Here is a 20,126-nt window from a genome sequence, read left to right on the forward strand (position 1 = left end):
TATTGGCCATTGTCCTCAGATGAGCTTCCCTTTCTTACCAGAAGGTGGCAGAAAGGGTGCAGTTTAAACTCCAACCTCCCTCATTTTTACAGGAAACTTTTTTTCTTTCTTTAAAGAATAAAACAATCACAATCTCCCAATTCATCCCACCTCCCCTTCCCTACTTGGTGTCCATACATTTGTTCTCTATGTCTGTGTCTCTATTTCTGTTTTGCAAATAAGGTAATTGATACAATTTTTCTAGATTCCACTTATATGCAATAATATATAACACTTGTTTTTCTCTTTCTGACTTACTTCACTCTATATGACATAGCTAACTAATGAAAACCTACTATATAGCTCAGGGAACCCCACTCATTGCTCTGTGGTGACCTAAATGGGAAGGAAATTCAAAAAAAGAGGAGAAAATATACATATGTATACTGATTCACTTTGCTGTCAGTAGAAACTAATATAACACTGTAAAGCAACTACCCCCCAATAAAATCAATTTAAAAAATAAAAATAAGACAAATAACACTTGCAACTTACAGCTTTTAACCTTAGAAATACAGATTCTCAGGTCCTATTATTTACTATCATTTATTAGAAAATCATGCAAGTGTGACTAGGGAGAATCACTATTGATATCTATACCACATGGGTTAAATAAAACATAAACTATAAGAAAGAACCAATAAATCTGTCCAAAAGTTATGAATAGATAAACCCACTCTAATTAGTATAAACATTTTACGGGCAACTGAAAAATAAAAATGTATACATACCACAGATTGACGGGAATAATCACAATTTGCAACGTGAAATAAAATGTAATTTCAGAAAGCAGTATTCAAGTTTGTCAATGTTATGATGCCCTCATCTATCAAATCAGAGACTGAATTAGATAATAGCCAAGGTCCCTTCTTCCACCAATACAGTCCATTTCCCATTTTAGAGAGGCGAGTAGGACAGACACGTGACTCACCTGTCATCATACACTAGGGTCACCGTCTATATTTAAAAAGATGAATCTCCATCAACAACTACATTAGTTATGGCTTCTGCCCATAAGAAAACACAGTAAGTTAACTTCAGGCTTATTTAAAATGGCACACAACTCAAAATGAGGTGTTTATTTTGAAAAGGAAAGGACTCCTGATGAGTTCCTGGGGTCTGGTCTATAGGGGTGGCTGCCAGGTAAAGACAGATTAAATGGGCCCCTTCCTAGGAAGAGCTGAAAGTGGGGCGGAGGCGGGGGTGGGGGAGGTGGGAGGGAGGAGGCAGAAGAGGCCCCGAGGGAGTGAGAACTGTACAGGGTCCAAGAGGCTGCAGGAGTCTGGAGTGGTCAGAGACAGCCCACACACTGCTGGGGCCTGGCGGGAGAGTAAACCGTGACAAGTTTAATGGTGTTAGCTGCAGGCTTCCCTCCTGAAGACAGTTTCCGCTGAATCCAGTCCCTGACCTATGACCGCAAATAACACATCCCACTCTTTCCAAAGGTTCATCCCCCACCAACCCCCGTCCCTCCCCCCGCTCCAAGCCTAATTGTGAACTATTACAGGGAAATAAGAAGTTTAGAAATAATGTTAAAAGTTGAGGTTTCTCTTAATAGAAGTCAGATTTATTTTGCAGAATCCTCTGCAGGTGTAGGGCCATAGAAATTTTAGACATTTGTGGCTTGGCAAACTGCACAGTTCCATTCTGCTTTTCTCCTTGCTGCGGCCAGAGAATGCTGGCCCTTCTATAATGGTGGGTTTGTTTTGCCAGAAAACTCACATATTTGCTGGTGGAGTCAGTTGGGAGGCTGGAGAGATTTTTCAAAAGTCCGGGTAGGGACTTCAAACACCGCAGGGACTTACAAGGGGTGAAAAATAATACCTCAGGGGTAAGCAAATTTCCACTGCTGGTGAAGCTGGAGGTGCAGTTCCAGAAACATGACAGGTAAGTGACCATCACAGGGAGGCAGAGCTTCAGAACTGCAAGGCTGTGCTCTAGAATCCTGTCATCAGATGCACCTTTTCTGCGGTATCTGGACCAGCAGTAAGGGCTCCATGGGTTATCCTGGGCTCTCTGGCCTTGGCAAGATTCATCTTAAGTGGCTGCAACTACAGGTATCCCAAAAGAATGTGGAAACCAGGCAAACACAGTTCTCTCTAGAGAATTTAATCAATGCACAGTCAATAATAGGCATATGCAAGGTCACCTTAAAGCACTAGATCTTCATTTTGAGGAGTTTATGATATTGATCTCAGTTTGGGGATGCACGGGATCAGGTTAAGTCTTAAGAATCTGTGATTTAAAGAGATAGAATGAGGAAGGTAAACTTCCAAAGTCATTCTATGAGGCCACCATCACCCTAATACCAAAACGTGACAAAGATGCCACACACACACAAAAAAACTACAGGCCAATATCACTGATGAACATAGATGCAAAAATCCTTAACAAAATTCTAGCAATCAGAATCCAACAACACATTAAAAAGATCATGCACCATGAACAAATGGGTTTTATCCCAGGGATGCAAGGATTCTTCAATATCCGCAAATCAATCAATGTAATTCACCACATTAACAAATTGAAAAATAAAAGCCGTATGATTATCTCGATAGATGCAGAGAAAGCCTCTGACAAAATTCAACATCCATTTATGATAAAAACTCTCCAGAAAGCAGGAATAGAAGGAACATACCTCAACATAATAAGCTATATATGGCAAACCCATAGCAAACATTATCCTAAATGGTGAAAAATTGAAAGCATTTCCCCTAAAGTCAGGAACAAGACAAGAGTGCCCACTTTCACCACTACTATTCAACATAGTTTTGGAAGTTTTGGCCACAGCAATCAGAGCAGAGAAAGAAATAAAAGGAATCCAAATTGGAAAAGAAGAAGTAAAACTCTCACTGTTTGCAGATGACATGATCCTCTACATAGAAAACCCTGAAGACTCCACCAGAAAATTACTAGAGCTAATCAATGAATATAGTAAAGTTGCAGGATATAATATCAACACACAAAAATCCCTTGCATTCCTATACACTAATAATGAGAAAATAGAAAGAGAAATTAAGGAAACAATTCCATTCACCATTGCAACGAAAAGAATAAAATACTTAGGAATATATCTACCTAAAGAAACTAAAGACCTATATATGGAAAACTATAAAACACTGGTGAAGGAAATCAAAGAGGACACTAATAGATGGAGAAATATACCATATTCATGGATCAGAAGAATCAATACAGTGAAAATGAGTATACTACCCAAAGCAATCTATAGATTCAATGCAATCCCTATCAAGCTACCAGTGGTATTTTTCACAGAGCTAGAACAAATAATTTCACAATTTGTATGGAAATACAAAAAACCTCGAATAGCCAAAGCCATCTTGAGAAAGAAGAATGGAACTGGAGGAATCAACCTGCCTGACTTTAGGCTCTACTACGAAGCCACAGTCATCAAGACAGTATGGTACTGGCACAAAGACAGAAATACAGATCAATGGAACAAAATAGAAAGCCCAGAGATAAATTCATGCACCTATGGACACCTTATCTTTGACAAAGGAGGCAAGAATATACAATGGATTAAAGAAAATCTCTTTAACAAGTGGTGCTGGGAAAAATGGTCAACCACTTGTGAAAGAATGAAACTAGAACACTTTCTAACACCATATACAAAAATAAAGTCAAAATGGATTAAATATCTAAATGTAAGACCAGAAACTATAAAACTCCTAGAGGAGAACATAGGCAAAACACTCTCCGACATAAATCACAGCAGGATCCTCTATGACCCACCTCCCAAAATAAAAGCAAAAATAAACAAATGGGACCTGATTAAACTTAAAAGCTTCTGCACAAAAAAGGAAACTATAAGCAAGGTGAAAAGACAGCCTTCAGAATGGGAGAAAATAATAGCAACTGAAACAACTGACAAACAACTAATCTCAAAAATATATAAGCAACTCCTGCAGCTCAATTCCAGAAAAATAAATGACCCAGTCAAAAAATGGGCCAAAGAACTAAAGAGACATTTTTCCAAAGAAGACATACAGATGGCCAACAAACCCATGAAAAGATGCTCAACATCTCTCACTATCAGAGAAAAGCAAATCAAAACCACAATGAGGTACCATTTCACGCCAGTCAAAATGGCTGCGATCCAAAAGTCTACAAGCAATAAATGCTGGAGAGGGTGTGGAGAAAAGGGAACCCTCTTACACTGTTTGTGGGAATGCAAACTAGTACAGCCACTATGGAGAACAGTGTGGAGATTCCTTGAAAAACTGGAAATAGAACTGCCTTATGACCCAGCAATCCCACTGCTGGGCATACACACCAAGGAAACCAGAATTGAAAGAGACACGTGTACCCCAACGTTCATCACAGCACTGTTTATAATAGCCAGGACATGGAAACAACCTAGATGTCCATCAGCAGATGAATGGATAAGAAAGCTGTGGTACATATACACAATGGAGTATTACTCAGCCATTAAAAAGAATACATTTGAATCAGTTCTAATGAGGTGGATGAAACTGGAGCCGATTATACAGAGTGGAGTAAGCCAGAAAGAAAAACACCAATACAGTATACTAACACATATATATGGAATTTAGAAAGATGGTAACGATAACCCTGTATGTGAGACAGCAAAAGAGACAAAGATGTATAGAACGGTCTTTTGGACTCTGTGGGAGATGGAGATGGTGGAATGATTTGGGAGAATGGCATTGAAACTTGTATAATATCATATATGAAACGAATCGCCAGTCCAGGTTTGATGCACGATACTGGATGCTTGGGGCTGGTGCGCTGGGACAACCTAGAGGGATGGTATGGGGAGGGAGGAGGGAGGGGGGTTCAGGATGGGGAACATGTGTATACCTGTGGCGGATTCATGTTGATGTATGGCAAAACCAATACAATATTGTAAAGTAATTAACCTCCAATTAAAATAAATAAATTTATATTAAAAACAAAACAAAAACAAAACAAAAGAGAATGGCCCTGGATTAAGATAAGATCGGATGAAAATGTAGTTTCTCCTAAAGAAAAGATAAATCAGTTAGAAAGAAGGTTTATCGGCTGTTGTAAACAGAGCAGAAAGAGCCACCAAGGCATAGAATGGTGACGCTCAGCCAAGGACAGTCCAGGACAGACCAACTAGGCCAGAGGACCCTGACATTCCCCCTTGCTGACCTGGCCTTCTCCAGCACAGCCTTGGTCAAGCTGGAGGACACAGCTAATGATTTCCCACAAAGCTCCTCGCTCTGACTCTGTACTCTCTAGGCAATCACCTGCTAGAAGTTGGCTTTTTGTGCAGACCTGCCACAGGGAGAGAGAGCTGTGGTCTGGCCATTATGAACACGCTGGCTACAGGGAAGTCGTGTTCATGTCCTCCTAGCCCTCACTGAGAATGAGTAAAGTGTACTCTATTTTATACACGAGCCTTATGAGCTGGTGTATGCTCACTCTCGCGAGACAGATCTTCTGTCCGAGTGCTGAAAAATCAGATTTTTAAGCCCACAAGACTGTCTGAGCTACCAAAATGCTAGCTGGTGCCTCCTGGCCACCCTGGGCTGGCCTGTGCCCTCCCACTAGAAATGGCCACACTCACCTTTTACAGGACACTGTATGGTCACATTTGCTTGCAGGGGTGCCTCCACGAAGCCGCCAATCACAATGGAGAGATGGCGATGCTCTGGTCTGGTGATGTTTCTTCCAACAGACAAGATGACAGGAGCCTCTTAATTCAAAGGGAGCAGGAAACTGTTAGATTCAGGCTTTTGCTCTGAGTGACCGCACTGCACTTGGTAAGCTCTGCCAAGCTCCTGGAGAGCAGGTGCAGACTCCTGGCTCAGTCCACATCCCCTGTCGTCCCCATGGGGACTTGCACACTCACAGGCTGGAGGTGCTCAATGGACGGATGCACAGATGAGATATCTACAAAGAGGCATTGCAACCACCATGTACAGACTGTGAGGATATTTTGGCTTTATAACCAAAACTGGGGATAAATTAAAGGATAAAATTAGGGGATAAATTAGAGGATAAAATCCTCTTTGATCATTTGAAAAAGAAGGAAGTCAGAAATTCATTCAGAGAAAGGCATGGCAGGGCAGGAGTGACATCTCTATGGTGCATCGTTGGATGAGTAAAGGCAGGACCAAAACACACCAGGTCCTGGGACCATCTGACTCTCTTTCTGGAAGGAAAATGTAAATGAAACCTGTACAAAACTTGCATGGAAAAAAATAATAAAAACAAGGTCATAAAGAATCAGGAACTCATTCACAGACTTTTACTTTACTGGATTTTAAGAACCATGTACTTTTACCAGATTCATTTATGAAGTCATTCAGGAAATATACTCTGTGCCTGGGCTGGACAATGGAAATACCAAGTTGGAACACAAACATTCTTGTCCTCAATCAATTCAGAGACTGGTGGGAGACACCACTACCATTACAAGGTGATGGGTGATGAGGTAGAGAAAGGTGCTAGTTGCCCGGGGGTCTCTCAGGAGTATGTAGGGGTCTACTAATTACAGGGTGATGGGTGATGAGGTACAGAAAGGTGCTGGTTGCCCAGGGGTCTCTCAGGAGCATGTGTGGGTCAAGGAAGGCCACATTTCTCTACCATAGAGCCACTGCCATGAGATCCTGGTTCCCCAACCAGGGATTCAACCCACATCCCCTGCATTGGAAGGCAGATTCTTAACCGATGGGCCACCAGGGAAGTTATCACATATTTCTTTACTTTTTTTTAAATCACTAATGCATAGCAAGTGAAAGAGTAACAACATTTAGCTGTTTGGTAACCATGTCTTCTGCAGAAGAGAATTTGGGAATGATCATGTTCAGGTGACCAAATGTTCCATCTGTTCCTGGAGTGCCTGGGGCACTGAAACGGTATGCTGGGAGTTGAAAATACAGGGACTTTCGGGCTGAGAAAGGACTGTTGTTGTCATGTGTCCTCTGGCCCTTACAGACCTTGCACCAGCTCTCCCACGAATCTGGGCTATCCTGGGATGGACTTACAAGGAAACCTGGGAGCTGCAAGAGAGACTTCTGTTCCTCCCAACAATCCAGAACCTCAAAACTGAGGTTTTCTGGAAAGGAGCAGATGTTCACAGAGGAGAATCATCCAGGAGGATCAAGGCACAGGAATCAAGGTGTGAAGGCCCTACCATGGGAATGCAGCCAGGAGAGGGATGGGGCACCAAGCCATGTAGATCCAAGGAGCTTTGAAAATCGATTGGTCCCACCTCCTCAGGTTATAGATGTGGTGGACTGCCTACATCAATGCGTGGCTGTCTAAATGCTGGATTCCAATCCCAGATAATTGTCTTTCTCCTTATCTTATCTTAATTATTTGAGCCATAGATACCAAACCACAGAGCAGAGAGTTGGAGGGTAACTTTCTTATTTGATATTTGATCCCAGAACATGAGCCTGCCACAAGGAAGCATTGCTTACAACTTTGCCAGCTAAAAATGTTCCTTCATCAAAAAGCACACTTTAGTATTAAAATGAGTTTGTCTACCTCCTGGGACAATTTGCACTAATTTACAATGACAATTTCCTGAAAGTGTTTTTAAGGATTGGGCAGAGGAGTGCCATTGGGAGGTATACATCAAACTTTAAAGGATAATTATCTCTTTTGTTGGATGGTGGCATTTTAAAAACGAAATGTCAGCGCTATTAACATCAATTAAACCCCATCTTGTTAATTTCCAATTCTTAGAAAGTGAGCTCTAGAGCAGCTATTTTCAAAGTGTGGTCCTTAGGCCAGCAGTGTCAGCATAACCTGGGAACATGTTAAAAAGGCACATTCTGGGACTTCCCTGGTGTTCCAGTGGTTAAGACTCCTTGCTTCCAGTGCAGGGGTCATGGGTTTGATTCCAGGTTGGGATCAAAGATTCTACATGCCTCAAGGCCAAAAAAAGTGCACATACTCAGACTCCACTCCAAGCCTGCTGTGTCAGAACCCCTGGGAATGGGGTCTGGAGATCTGTGTTTTAACATCTCCTTCCCCGGTGATTCTGCTGTGTGAAGCATGGAAACTGCTGCTCCAGAGTTTAGTGTTAAAAAACCAGACCACACCAAAACACTCCAGGCTGCATAATGGGCATTACCTGCATATAGCACAGAAGAACTTTCCACATCTGAACCGAGATGATTAGCTACAGCACATCCATATATCCCTTGGTCTTTCTTTGTAGGTTTCCGAATCTGCATTTTCCCCATTCCATCCAAAATGACTCTGTAGAACAGTTAGAAAGAGGATGTGTTCATGTGACACACTGAACTACTTGAGAACCACAGCGACCCACAGAGAATGAAGACATTGACTTTAGGCTGGCAAGGATCCAGAAGATAATCTTGTCGAGCTTCCTGCCTATAAGCAGACCACTATGGGGGAAGGCAATGGCACCCCACTCCAGTACTCTTGCCTGGAAAATCCCATGGACAGAGGAGCCTGGTGGGGTGCAGTCCATGGGGTCGCTACGAGTCAGACACAACTAAGCGACTTCACTTTCACTTTTCACTTTCATGCACTGGAGAAGGAAATGGCAACCCACTCCAGTGTTCTTGCCTGGAGAATCCCAGGGACAGGAGAGCCTGGTGGGCTGCCGTTTATGGCGTCGCACAGAGTCGGACACGACTGAAGTGACTTAGCAGCAGCAGCGTGTACACTGGAGCTGGAGGAGGGCATGGCAACCCACTCCAGTATTCTTGCCTGGGAAACCTCATAAATAGACGAACGTGGCAGGCTATACAGTCTATGGGGTCGCACAGAGTCAGATACAACTTAGCGACTAAACAGCAACATATAAACTGGAGTGTGGAAAAGTCACTCTTCTTGGTTGAAACTCATTGAGATGGTAGAGGTGGACTATGCTCAGAGATCCAGACTTCCTATCTCACTCTGCATGAGAACAGACTCTTCCGGATGGACTCAATGCTTAATTTACCACGTTTAAAAAAAGACAAACTAGTAAGTATTAGTTTGCTGGAGGTTAAGCCCTCATTTTCTGCCCTGAGCCTTTCTAACAGACTACAAATGTGAATTTTTCAGTTCAGATTTTCACGCTGGAAGTGAGTGGACCTTTAGTTACTGCTCCTTGGAAATGGTTATTTTCTCATGGTATGAAAAGCTCAGTGGAAGTAACAAAGCTACTGCTGCATTATATTGGGTTTTGAGCATGCTGTTAAGAATCAGGGCTACACTGTGTGAACCTCTTATGGTTTCTCAATTATTGATATTCACAAACACCTGCATGTAAATACCACTTAGAAAATCAGAGCTGGTCAAGAGTATCCTCACAGGTGAGATACTGATTCAGGGGATGGGAAAGAATACTTGTTTTACTTTAATTTTAATTTTTTCTTATTGATTTGAAGTTGCTAATAGATTATGTGGATCAGCAGTCCATATACTATTTTTTTACCTGCCTTCTTCCCACTTTACAGATCTTAGCAATATGGACTGTTCTGTTGTTGTTATTGTTCAGTGCCCAGTCATGTCCAACTCTTTGTGACCCCATGGACTGCAGCATGCCAGGCCTCCCTGTCCCTCACCATCTCCCAGAGATTGCCCAAGTTCATGTTCATTGCATTGGTGATCCCATCCAGCCATCTCATCCTCTAATGCCTTCTTCTCCTTCTGCCCTCCATCTTTTCCAGCATCAGTCCTTCCAGTGAATATTCAGGTTGATATCCCTTAAGATTGACTGGTTTGATCTCTTTGCTATTCAAGGGACTTTCAGAAGTTTTCTCCAGCACCACAGTTCAAAGGCATAAATTCTTTGGTGTTCTGCCTTCTTTACTTCTGCCTTCTTTATAGTCCAGCTTTCACAACCATACGTGACCACAAGGAAGACCAAAGCCTTGACTCTACAGACCTTTGTCAGCAGAGTAACAATGTCTCTGCTTTTCAACACACTGTCTAGGTCTGTCATCACTTTCCTGCCAAAAAGCAATCGTCTTCTGATTTCATGGCTGCAGTCACCGTCCACAGTGATTTTGGAGCCTGAGAAGAGGAAATCTGTTACTACTTCCACCTTTTCCCTTCTATTTGCCAGGCAGTAATGGGGCCAGAAGCCATGATCTTAGTTTTTTTTTACTATCTAGTCTAAAGCCGGCCCTTTCACTCTTCTCCTTCACCCTCATCAAGAGGCTCTTTAGTTCCTCTTCACTTTCTGCCATTAGAGTGGTATCATCCTCATATCTGGGACTGTTGATGTTTCTCCCACCTTCTGGCTTGTAACTGCTCCAGCCTAGCATTTCTCAAGATGTGATTGGTGTATAGGTTAAACAAACAGGGTGACAGCAGACAGTGCTGTCGTACTCCTTTCTTGATCTTGAACCAATCAGTTATTCCATACAGGGTTTTAACTGTTGCTTCTTGACCCTCATACAGGTTTCTCAGGAGACAGGGAAGATGGTCTGGTATTCCCATCTCTCTAAGAATTTTCCACAGTTTGTCATGATCTACACAGTCAAAGGCTTTACTGTAGTCGATGAAACAGAGATAGATGTTTTTCTGAAATTCCCTTGTCTTCTCTATAATCCAGTGAATGTTGGCAATTTTATCTCTCGTTCCTCTTCCTTTTCTAAACCCAGCTTGGACATCTGAAGGTTCTTGGTTTGCCTAATGCTGAAGTCTAGCATGCAAGATTTTAAGCATGACTGACTGTTTTGAACAACTGCTAAATACTCTATGTTTCTTCATGAACTGAACTGGGCCACTTCATTTCCTGTCACTTTACATTGCTTGCTTACCCTCTGCTGTAGCTATAAAGAACCTCTAACAGTTTCCAGAACATTCCATGGTCTTTCATCACCCTGAGCTTTTGCGTATGTTGTTCACTCTATTTGGAATGCCCTTCCCCACTTCTGGCAACACTGACTTACCCACTGAGTCCTGGAGCAAATGTAATTTCCCTTGTAAAGCTTTCTCCAATACTCCTAGAGTTATCTTCTTCCCCCTCTGGGCTCCTTTTGGTTTGGTTCATATATTTATTTGATGAAATATCTTTTCATTCTCATGAGATTGTGATCTTTTCAAAAGTAGGGACAAGATCTTATTCACAGCTGTGCATTTTCAATGCCTAGCACAGTACCTTTTATATAGCAGTTTTCGAAAGCATTTAATGACTCAGTGTATGAATGACTAGAGTAGAACAGAGTAATGGTAGAGAATGAATGTACTAGAGAATGCAAGCTCCCGTGCAACCCACAAATGAAGTATACAAAGGTGGGAAGAAAGCAAAACAGCGGAATTGCCCAGAACAAAAACAGGAATAAGGCAGAAGTAGCTATGACCAGGGCTAGGCTCTCACTGTTAAATCCCTGTTAAGAAACAGTTGATTAAGAAAAAAAGTAAAACTAACAACTCTACGTGACAAATGTTTATACATGAAAATCTTTTCTTAAATTATTTCATATGTATGTTTGTATGATTTAGCAATTCCCAAAGGATTCCTTTGTTTTAGGGCCTCAGTTTTACAGTACAGCAAGAAGTCACCAAGAAATAGCTGAGCACACATGCACCTTCTTGCCAGGTGCTGTCACCCAGGATCCAGGCTGGACCAGTCCCTGGGCTGGAGAACCAGAAGGTAGAGTCCTTTAAGGAATCTGATCTTGACCTCCACCACAAAATCTTATTCTTTACTTGAAGTGATAATGAAGTTAATCTCTTCACAGACGTCACCCCTAGGGAATCCACCCACAGCCTTTGCTTCCTAGCTGTGATCTCTTACTCAGCTGGCGTCCAAACACACTCCACGCCTACACTGTTGCCTCCTATTGGAGAGGGGCACTTGGAAACATCATTCCATTTCTGCATGACTTCAGTTGAAAAGATTTGTGAGAGTCAGAAAAATGTATCTAAACTGGAGAACTTTTCTTGCATAAAGAAATTTAAACATAAGTTGAAAAAATTAATTAGGTATATTAGAGAAAAAATGGAAATAAAAATAGATCTTTTAAAAATTCCCTTAAAATATTAAAAACAAAAACTCTTACTAGCCAAGTAGGACTGCTTCAGTGTCAAATGGCTGGTCCTTAAAGTATGCAGAAACAGGTCTGAGTTAGGATGGCAGAATCTTTATGGGATCTTCAGGAGCCTCAGCCACAGAAACTAATGCAAATTCCACTTGAGCAAGTCAGATAATCACAAATCAACTCAGTTCAACAAACACTGACTTGAACTAACCACGGTCTTCTACCATATCCCTCTAGTACTTTATGGCCACAAATCAGCTGATCAATTTTCTCAGCCTCTGTTTTCTTATAGTTTCTTTCTCTTTTTTTTTCCTAAATAAACTTTATTTTGGAATGATGTTGGCATTACAGAAAAGCAACGAAGACAGTACAGAGGGTTCTTATCTCCTTCTTTCTTGGTTTTCCCTGATGTGAACATCTTCAGCACGTGATACTTTCATCAAAACTAAGGCACCAGCATCGGTCCATCACTGTTGTTAACAAAACTTCAGTCTTTATGTAGATTTCATTAGTTTTTCCACTAATGTTGTTATCCTGCTGCACAATCTCCCATTCAGGACATCATATTGTATTTAGACATTGTGTCTCTGTAGTCTCTTCTGGGCTGTGGCAATTTTTCTGTCTTCCCCCACCCTCTCCCTTTTTTTGATGACTTTGAACAGTTTTGAGGACTACTGATAATAAATAGACTGTTCCTCAATTTGGGTTTGGCTGATGTTCCTTATAATTTCTAAAGGGAAATTGTTGAGCAATCCTGAAAGGGTGGTCCTTGGATCTCAGGGATCCGTGAGGTCAAAACTATTTTCATAATAGTAAATATTGATACTATACTATTATTTGCCTTTCTCACTGTGAGTGTTGACATTTGCACTGATAGTAAAAGCAGTTGTGGATAAAACTTGGCACCAGAATGGAATAAAAGCTGTGGCAGCAAAGTGTACCAGTAGGCACTGTATTCTGGCTACCACACACTTGCAGTAAAAACAAAATGCCAATTTCCCAAAAGAATGTCCTTAATGAAGCAGTAGAACTTATTATTTCACTAAATCTCTACCCCTGAGTATAAGTTTTCTAACATTCTGTACAACAAAACAGGAAACACACACCATATCTCTGCTGTCTGCCAAAGTCTGTGGGTGTGACTGTTTGAATTGCTAGCTCAACTAGCTCCTTTTTCATGGCATACTACTTTACTTGAAATAATGACTGACAGATAAGCCAGGGTATTTGGATTTAGGTATTTGGAAAATATATTTTTTTAATGAACAAAAATGAGCTGGCCAATGCAAGGAAAACAACTGACAGTAATTGTTGCTGATGATAAAATTCAAGCTTTCAAGTGACAATTAGAATTTGAGAAAATCAGTCATGCTCACTGTGAGTCTGACTGCTTCCCAAAGCTCAAAGACTTTTCTGAAAAGTTGGGATAGTAATATTAAAGAATACATGTATTTTTGGTATTGTATAATGGAATGTGTTAACATTTGGAAGATGTGTATAACTCAGTCAGCCAACATCTTCCAAATGACCAATGTATAATGTTATAAAATCTAGTCTAGTTAAAAGATCCATTCAAAGAACAAGATAAAGCAACAGATTTCATTGTAACAGACTACCAAAATCTCTTTAACATGGTTTTAGATTCCACATTCCACCTAACCTTTAAGAAACTACTGCTTGTCTATTTTTAGTGTAGCGTTAAAGAAGAATAGCCATAATTACCTAAAAAGATTATGAATGTATCCCTTATCCTCCCAACTAACTTATCTATATATGTATGAAGCCCAATTTTCTCCATAAACTTCAATTAAAACAACATATGGCAACAGACTGAATGTAGAGTATTGAGGAGAAAACCCAGCTATGTTTTATTAAGCCAAACATTAAAGAGATTTGCAGAGATGTAAAACAATGCCATTATCATTAATCTTTAAAATACTACTTTTCAAAAATTATGTTATTTACAGGAACATGAATTGGGCTTACTACTATTACTTCTAAATTGATTAACAAACAGCTATTTAAAATGTTTCATGGTTTTAATTTCTAACAGCATAAACATCATGAGATATATTAACATATTAACATAAAGTTAATTCAAATTAACAAAAGTTCTTTGGCTTCTCATCATTTTTTTAAGTTTGAAGTAGTCCTAAAACCAAAAGATTTGAGCACTGCTAAGTTAGTTGATCTGGAAGGTTTATTCCACTTCAAAAACTACATTATACTCTTAATGTTCAGAGTTCTAGGCAAAAAAATTAAAAATTAGACTTGTCCTATCTTTCCATTCTAAGACAGTCCAATGATTTATTATAAAAATTGAATTTTACCTAGATTTCTTTTAATGTTTCACACATTAGGTGATGTAGAAAAAAAAGGATGATAAAAATAAAACTTGCATTTTTAAAGTACCTTATGGACTGCAAAACAATTTAACATCTATGTCTCTTGACAATCCCTGGAGGTGGATAAGGAGCTGTTGAATGCAAATTGAAAGAAAGCAAGATGTCTACAACCCTGTGTGTGTTAACAGCAAGATTTGGAGACAGTAGAGAACACAAAATGAGTGAATGGTTCTGTTATTCTGTTATTTTATGTAAAATGAATGAAATGTTACATTTTTGCACTGACATGGATAGCTATTACAATAAATAAGGTGACTGAATACTGTTTCAAACGTCTCAAAAAACGTTGATCCTTATCATCTTACTTTTGGATTTTGTGACATAAATCATTGCCTAATATTAGAAAATGACTTCAGGTAATCTTTCTACCAAAGCTATTATTTGTGTGACCCTCTAACATCCCTGGCGGGGTCCAGAAGATGTGGTCCCTGGTTCTGATTGGCCATGAATTAGTCATGAGAGTCTATTCCTCAATGATCTCATTGAGAAAGTATCAACTCCTGCCCTGCCAGACTCATGGGGCTGGTGTGAGTTCAAACGAGACACCACATCTCCCAGATATAGAAGATTCTTGCAGTTCCTGCACATTCTAAGAGAACTGCAAGTATGTTTTTTCAATGGCCTGATTGATTTCACTTTTTCAGAGGGATAATTTTTTTAATTTTTTGGCTGCACCACGCAGCATGTGGGATTAAGTTCCCCGACCAGGGATCAAACCTATGCCCCCTGCGTTAGAAGCACAGAGTCTGAACCACTGGACCACCAGGGAAGTCCCTGATTTTATTTTTAAGTATTAAGTGACCTGAAAAGAGAGAGTCTGTAGATGCTTACATTTAATCTTATGGTATCCAGTTTTGTACTACACCTTCATGGTCGTGACTGTGATGGTACAATTTCATTTTTAGAATTCCAGTGCATATGTTAATGTCATGCCCTAACATTTTGGAGTTTCTTTTCCAAAGGATCCTGTTGGAAGCACATTCTTAGGAGAAGGAATTTGACAATATTTTAAGGAAAGCTGGAAGATCTATTTAGAAGGCATCTCAGAGAAAACACTGTACTCTGATTGTACTTACTTTTCTGAGGGTTGTAACAGTGCTCCATCCTTGGTCCACGTATAGGTGGCCTCACTGCGGGTGACAAGCTCACACAGTATGTTGATGACCTCCGTCCTTCTTGTAATGTAGACTGTATTTCCAATCCTTGAATTTACTGTTTTATTAAAGGAAATCAAGGTGGGTTGGCTCTGCCTCAAGAGGACAGGTCCCTTTGGCTTGAATGTCAGCTTGCCTGAGTTTTTGGAGTTCGAGCTTTGGGGCACACTTCCAGTCTCCCCCCTTAGCTGAGCCATGGGAGGAGCCTCTCCAGGGATGCCCCTCCAGTGCGCATGTGCAGGCTGTGTCTTGGTTAACTCGGCCACCAGCTGATATATCACCTGGGATGCCAGATCATCGCTGATCTCCCCCGTTTCCATGAGCTGGCTCATGTTCCTGATCAACTCATCAAACTGGGCGGTCTCCATGCTATAGGCTCCCTGTTTAACTGCTGCTTCAAACTGCTTGTTTTCAAACTCCCAGGAGTTGGCGTTTCCTGCAGAAGGGCTGCAGTGGCCCAACAGAGCTCTCAAGAGAGACTGATTGTTAATTTGGCCATTGTGCAGATAAAGCTCGTTTTTGTTGTTCCACATCAGCCTCATCTTATGCCATGTGGCTCCCAAATTATTGGCCTCATTGTTGTCCATCCCAGGATATTCCCTGGTGTGCCCTCCAAGGGCTGGGGGTGCAATGAGCCGGTTGTCGGTGCCAATGAGCTTAAGCACCACAGTCTCCTGTGCGGGGCCTGCGATGCACCGGTACTCACCAATGTCAAGGGCCGCAAGGCTGTGAATCTTCAGTGAGCCTGACTTTGTGAAGCCAAGTCGCTTGGAGTTCTGCAGACAACGGCCGTCCTTCTCCCACTGTATCCGAGATTTCTGGAATCGTCGCACTGGGCACTTAATAATCACAGATGTGTTGGGAAGCAGGTATGCTCTGCTCCCGACAGTCAGGTTAATGCGTTTCTCTTCCCTTGTCTGGATGTAGACTCTCTGGACACCGAGGATCTGAGGACCCTGCTCCCCGACTCTGGCCTTCATCTCTGGTTTCATTTCTGCTGGAAAAATAAAGAAAGCAAAACACAAATATCTTTATAATGACATTTGTCCATACTCTTCCAAGGCTGACAGAAATCAGCAAATTCTTTTCTCTTCTAAAACATTTGAGAACTTAAAAAAAATGAGATATATAGTTATTTATGATATATATGTATGTATATATATACACATATCCATAAATGGGGACAAATTTCACAAATTTCACTTTAGCAGCAAAGAATGAATTGCATGAAATCATGTTAATTATTTTATAAAGGAGCTTTTGGTTTGGGGAGGCATGAGGTTAAATGGTTAAATGTTTCCATCAATAAGGGGACGTCTGATGTGCAGGGCCTCCACCATCTAGGAGGCTCTTGAGGATCTAATATGGCTCAGCCCAGGGTACCCAAAATCTGAAGGAGGCAGTGAGCATGGGGAGGTGAGTGAATGTATTCAAAGGATCTGAAAAGGAGGGTGCAGCTGGGAACCACAGCAGATCACCCAAGCAGGCCAGTGAAACTAGCATGCGGGCCTGAAGAAGCCAGTGATGGAAGAAGAAAAGCTCAAACTGGCACTTGGAAGCCAGCTGAATGGTGAGAGTGAATCTCAGCACTACCACCTGAATAAGTGATCTACTCGCTCTGAGCCTCAGTTTTCTCACCTATAACATGCAGGTGATATTAACACCTTCACTGGAGGAATGTGAGAAGTCAGAGCATTTTTATCAAGGGCACAGTAGTGGGATGTATGAGATCTCAGACATTACTGTCAGCTGACAAAGGCGGGTCCAGCCAGCATCAATGGGGCAAGCAGCGAGGGATCACAGGTGGGCTGACTCTTCCTTGTCCTGGGCACCAGCCACAGGTAATGGGTGGAGGCCAGAGGGGATGCTCCCCAGATCCCATCCCCCAAGGGAAGCAGCTCTCCTCCCTCCTCCACTCCCCCTGAGCTGCTGCCCCACCCCCACCCCCGCACTGCCTCTCACTTGCAGGAAGGAAGGTCTCAATGCATCTTGGGGTGATACTGAAGTAAGTAGGTAGGGGGATGTGATGTGGGTGGGAATCTGATTCCTCTTTGAAAATGTAGGTAGGTACATGGGCTAGAGGGCAGGAAGCACCAGGGAGTAACGGAAGAGAGACTGGACTCACATCAATGACACTGTGGAATGAAGGTCATGAGACAGGGGCCTAAGAGCCTCAGAGGACCCCAGTTATGGTTCTTCCAATGGTTACGGCTGTAACACTGGTAGGGGTATGCTGGGAGGAGAACTAGATTGAGACTCCATTTCTGTTTTTGTCTTTGAAACTTTTTGGCCTTGCTGCACAGCATGTGGGATCTTAGTTCCCTGACCAGGGATCGAACCTGCACCCCCTGCAATGGAAGTGTGGAGTCTTAATCGTTAGATCACCAGAGGGAAGTCCACTTAAGACGGACTTCTCAGGCCCTGGACACTACCCAGATTGTGCTTGTTGGAATAACTCTTGATTTCTCTTGGGTGGTTCATGATCCTCCCATTAGGGTCTGGCTGCTGCCTGCTTGGGTGTGGGGGTGGCAGTAGGTTCAGAAAAACAACCGGGGTAGATGCATAACTTCCGCAGTAGAGTGTGTTCTAAATCAGGGACAGGCGTAATAAGTCTGCAAGCAAATTCCACTGAGATGCCATTTTGAGGCCAGGCCCCTTGTCCAAGGTTCTGCCAGTAAACTCTCCCTCCCCTCCGATCAGCTTGAAGTGGAGCCAGATGGCCTGTCGTGTGTACATGTTTACCTGTTGGGATAGAGATTCTTCACAGAGGACATCAAGATCCCCTCAGTCAGTTAAGACATAGAGATTTATTTTTAGGTTGGCAACACAGAATTTTAAACTTACTGCTGTTCAATAGTGGTCAAAAGCAGGAGGAGGATTCCCGCTAAATTTGTGGTTCACCTGTTATTATAGGCAGAAATGCCGTCTTTTTTTTTTTTTTTTTTTTTTTAGCAAGCCCCTTGGTCACAAAGAATCAGACATGACTAAGGTACTAACACATTCACTTGCAAACACTGGGCTTCGCCGATGGCTCTAGCGGTAAAGAATCTGCGTGCAATGCAGGAGACATGGCTTGATCCTTGCAGGAGATCCTTGGGTTGGAAAGATCCCCTGGAGAAGGACATGGCAACCCACTTCAGTATTCTTGCCTGGGAAATCCCATGAACAGAGGAGCCTGGTGGGCTACAGTCCATTGGGTTGCAAAGAGTCAGACACGATTTGGCAACTAAACATTAATTTATTTGGCTGCACTGGGTCTTAGTTGATGTATGTGGGATCTTCAGTTGTGGTATGTGGGATCTAGTGCCCTGACCAGGGATGGAACCCAGGCCCCCTGCATTGGGAGCATGGGGTATTGCCACTAGACCACCAGGGAAGTCCCAGAGATGCCAGTCATAATAGCAGTCTGCACAAGGGCTCGATCCATTGTAACAGATGGCGGCTGTAGCCCTGTACCAGGTCTTGTTGTAACACTGCTGCTCCGAGTGTCTCCTCTCCCGACAGTGTGTTGGACCACTCCCAGCAAAAGGGTCCAAGCAGCTGGGAGACAGTCCTGGGGTTCAGGCCAAGGCTATTGACTAACCACCTGGAAGTATTTCTCTACTTTCCCAAATCGTATAGGCTCACAAAGAGTCAGACAGGACTTAGCAACTGAACAACAATAACACAGACATACTGGTATGTAGAGTTTCAGTATCAACTCTGACTTCAGGCAGTGGTTCTCAAACTTTGTTGTCAATTAGGAGCACCAATTGTTATTATTTTTTAATTTTACTACCCTGGGTCCCACTCTCCAGATATTCTGACTTATGGGGAACAGAAGCCTGGGCATCAAAATTTGTAAAACCTCCCCAGGAGACTCAAATGTAGAGCAAAGACTGAGAACCACCACCCCAGACTGTCTCACTGGGTTAACTCAAAGATAATTTGATGGGCTGCTACTGGTGAACACGGAAGGGAAAATAAGAAATAGCCACTGTGTTTTCTGTGAGAACCTTGCCAAAATCTTTACAACATGCAGTGTCCTCTGTAGGAGGAAGCAGGAGGATGCTTTGTGGTCTTACCATCAGGAATCCTTGTATTTCCTCTCAGTAATTAATTCATTTCCTACCCAATGAACACTGAACTGTGTCATTGACCAGGTTGCCTTTTCCAAGACAGTGCTTATGTTATCAAGTTTAGAGCTAAATTTGTGCCTGCATATGACAGAAATGTACAATTCAAGACATAACTCTATATTAGTCTTGCTTATTTCCTTTTTTATTAGCATGGGTAACTCAGAGGGGAAAGAATCTGCCTGCAATGAAGAAAGCCTGGTTTTGATCCCTGGGTCAGGAGGATCCCCTGGAGAAGGGAATGGCAAACCACTCCAGTATTCTTGCCTGAGAATCCCATGGACAGAAGACCCTGGCGGGCTACAGTCCATGGGGTCACAAAGAGTTGGACACAACTGAGTGACTAACACTCACTAATTTTAATTAGCTGGTTGCTTTTTATGAATATTTAAAAGTGGCCTATTGTCACAATGCAGGGTGTGTAATATATGTGTATACACATACCTA

General features: G+C 42.0%; 1 protein-coding gene across 4 annotated transcripts in view; it reads right to left on the minus strand.

Moving 5' to 3' along the window:
• The window catches only part of ADAMTSL3 (ADAMTS like 3), a 371,527-nt gene that overhangs the window by 60,159 nt on the left and 291,242 nt on the right, over positions 1 to 20,126 (minus strand). For 2 of the 4 annotated variants that reach the window (XM_018066193.1, XM_018066195.1), the window contains exons 21-23: positions 15,487 to 16,561; positions 8,132 to 8,259; positions 5,612 to 5,740 (exon numbers count right to left, since the gene is read on the minus strand). In XM_018066193.1, coding sequence (XP_017921682.1) covers positions 5,612 to 5,740; positions 8,132 to 8,259; positions 15,487 to 16,561 — 1,332 coding nt within the window. The remainder of the gene's footprint in view (positions 1 to 5,611; positions 5,741 to 8,131; positions 8,260 to 15,486; positions 16,562 to 20,126) is intronic. The other 2 variants (XM_018066196.1, XM_018066194.1) reach the window with 2 other exon arrangements.

Source organism: Capra hircus, chromosome 21 (genome assembly GCF_001704415.2).
Source record: "Capra hircus breed San Clemente chromosome 21, ASM170441v1, whole genome shotgun sequence".
In the NCBI taxonomy this organism is placed as follows: Eukaryota; Metazoa; Chordata; class Mammalia; order Artiodactyla; family Bovidae; genus Capra; species Capra hircus.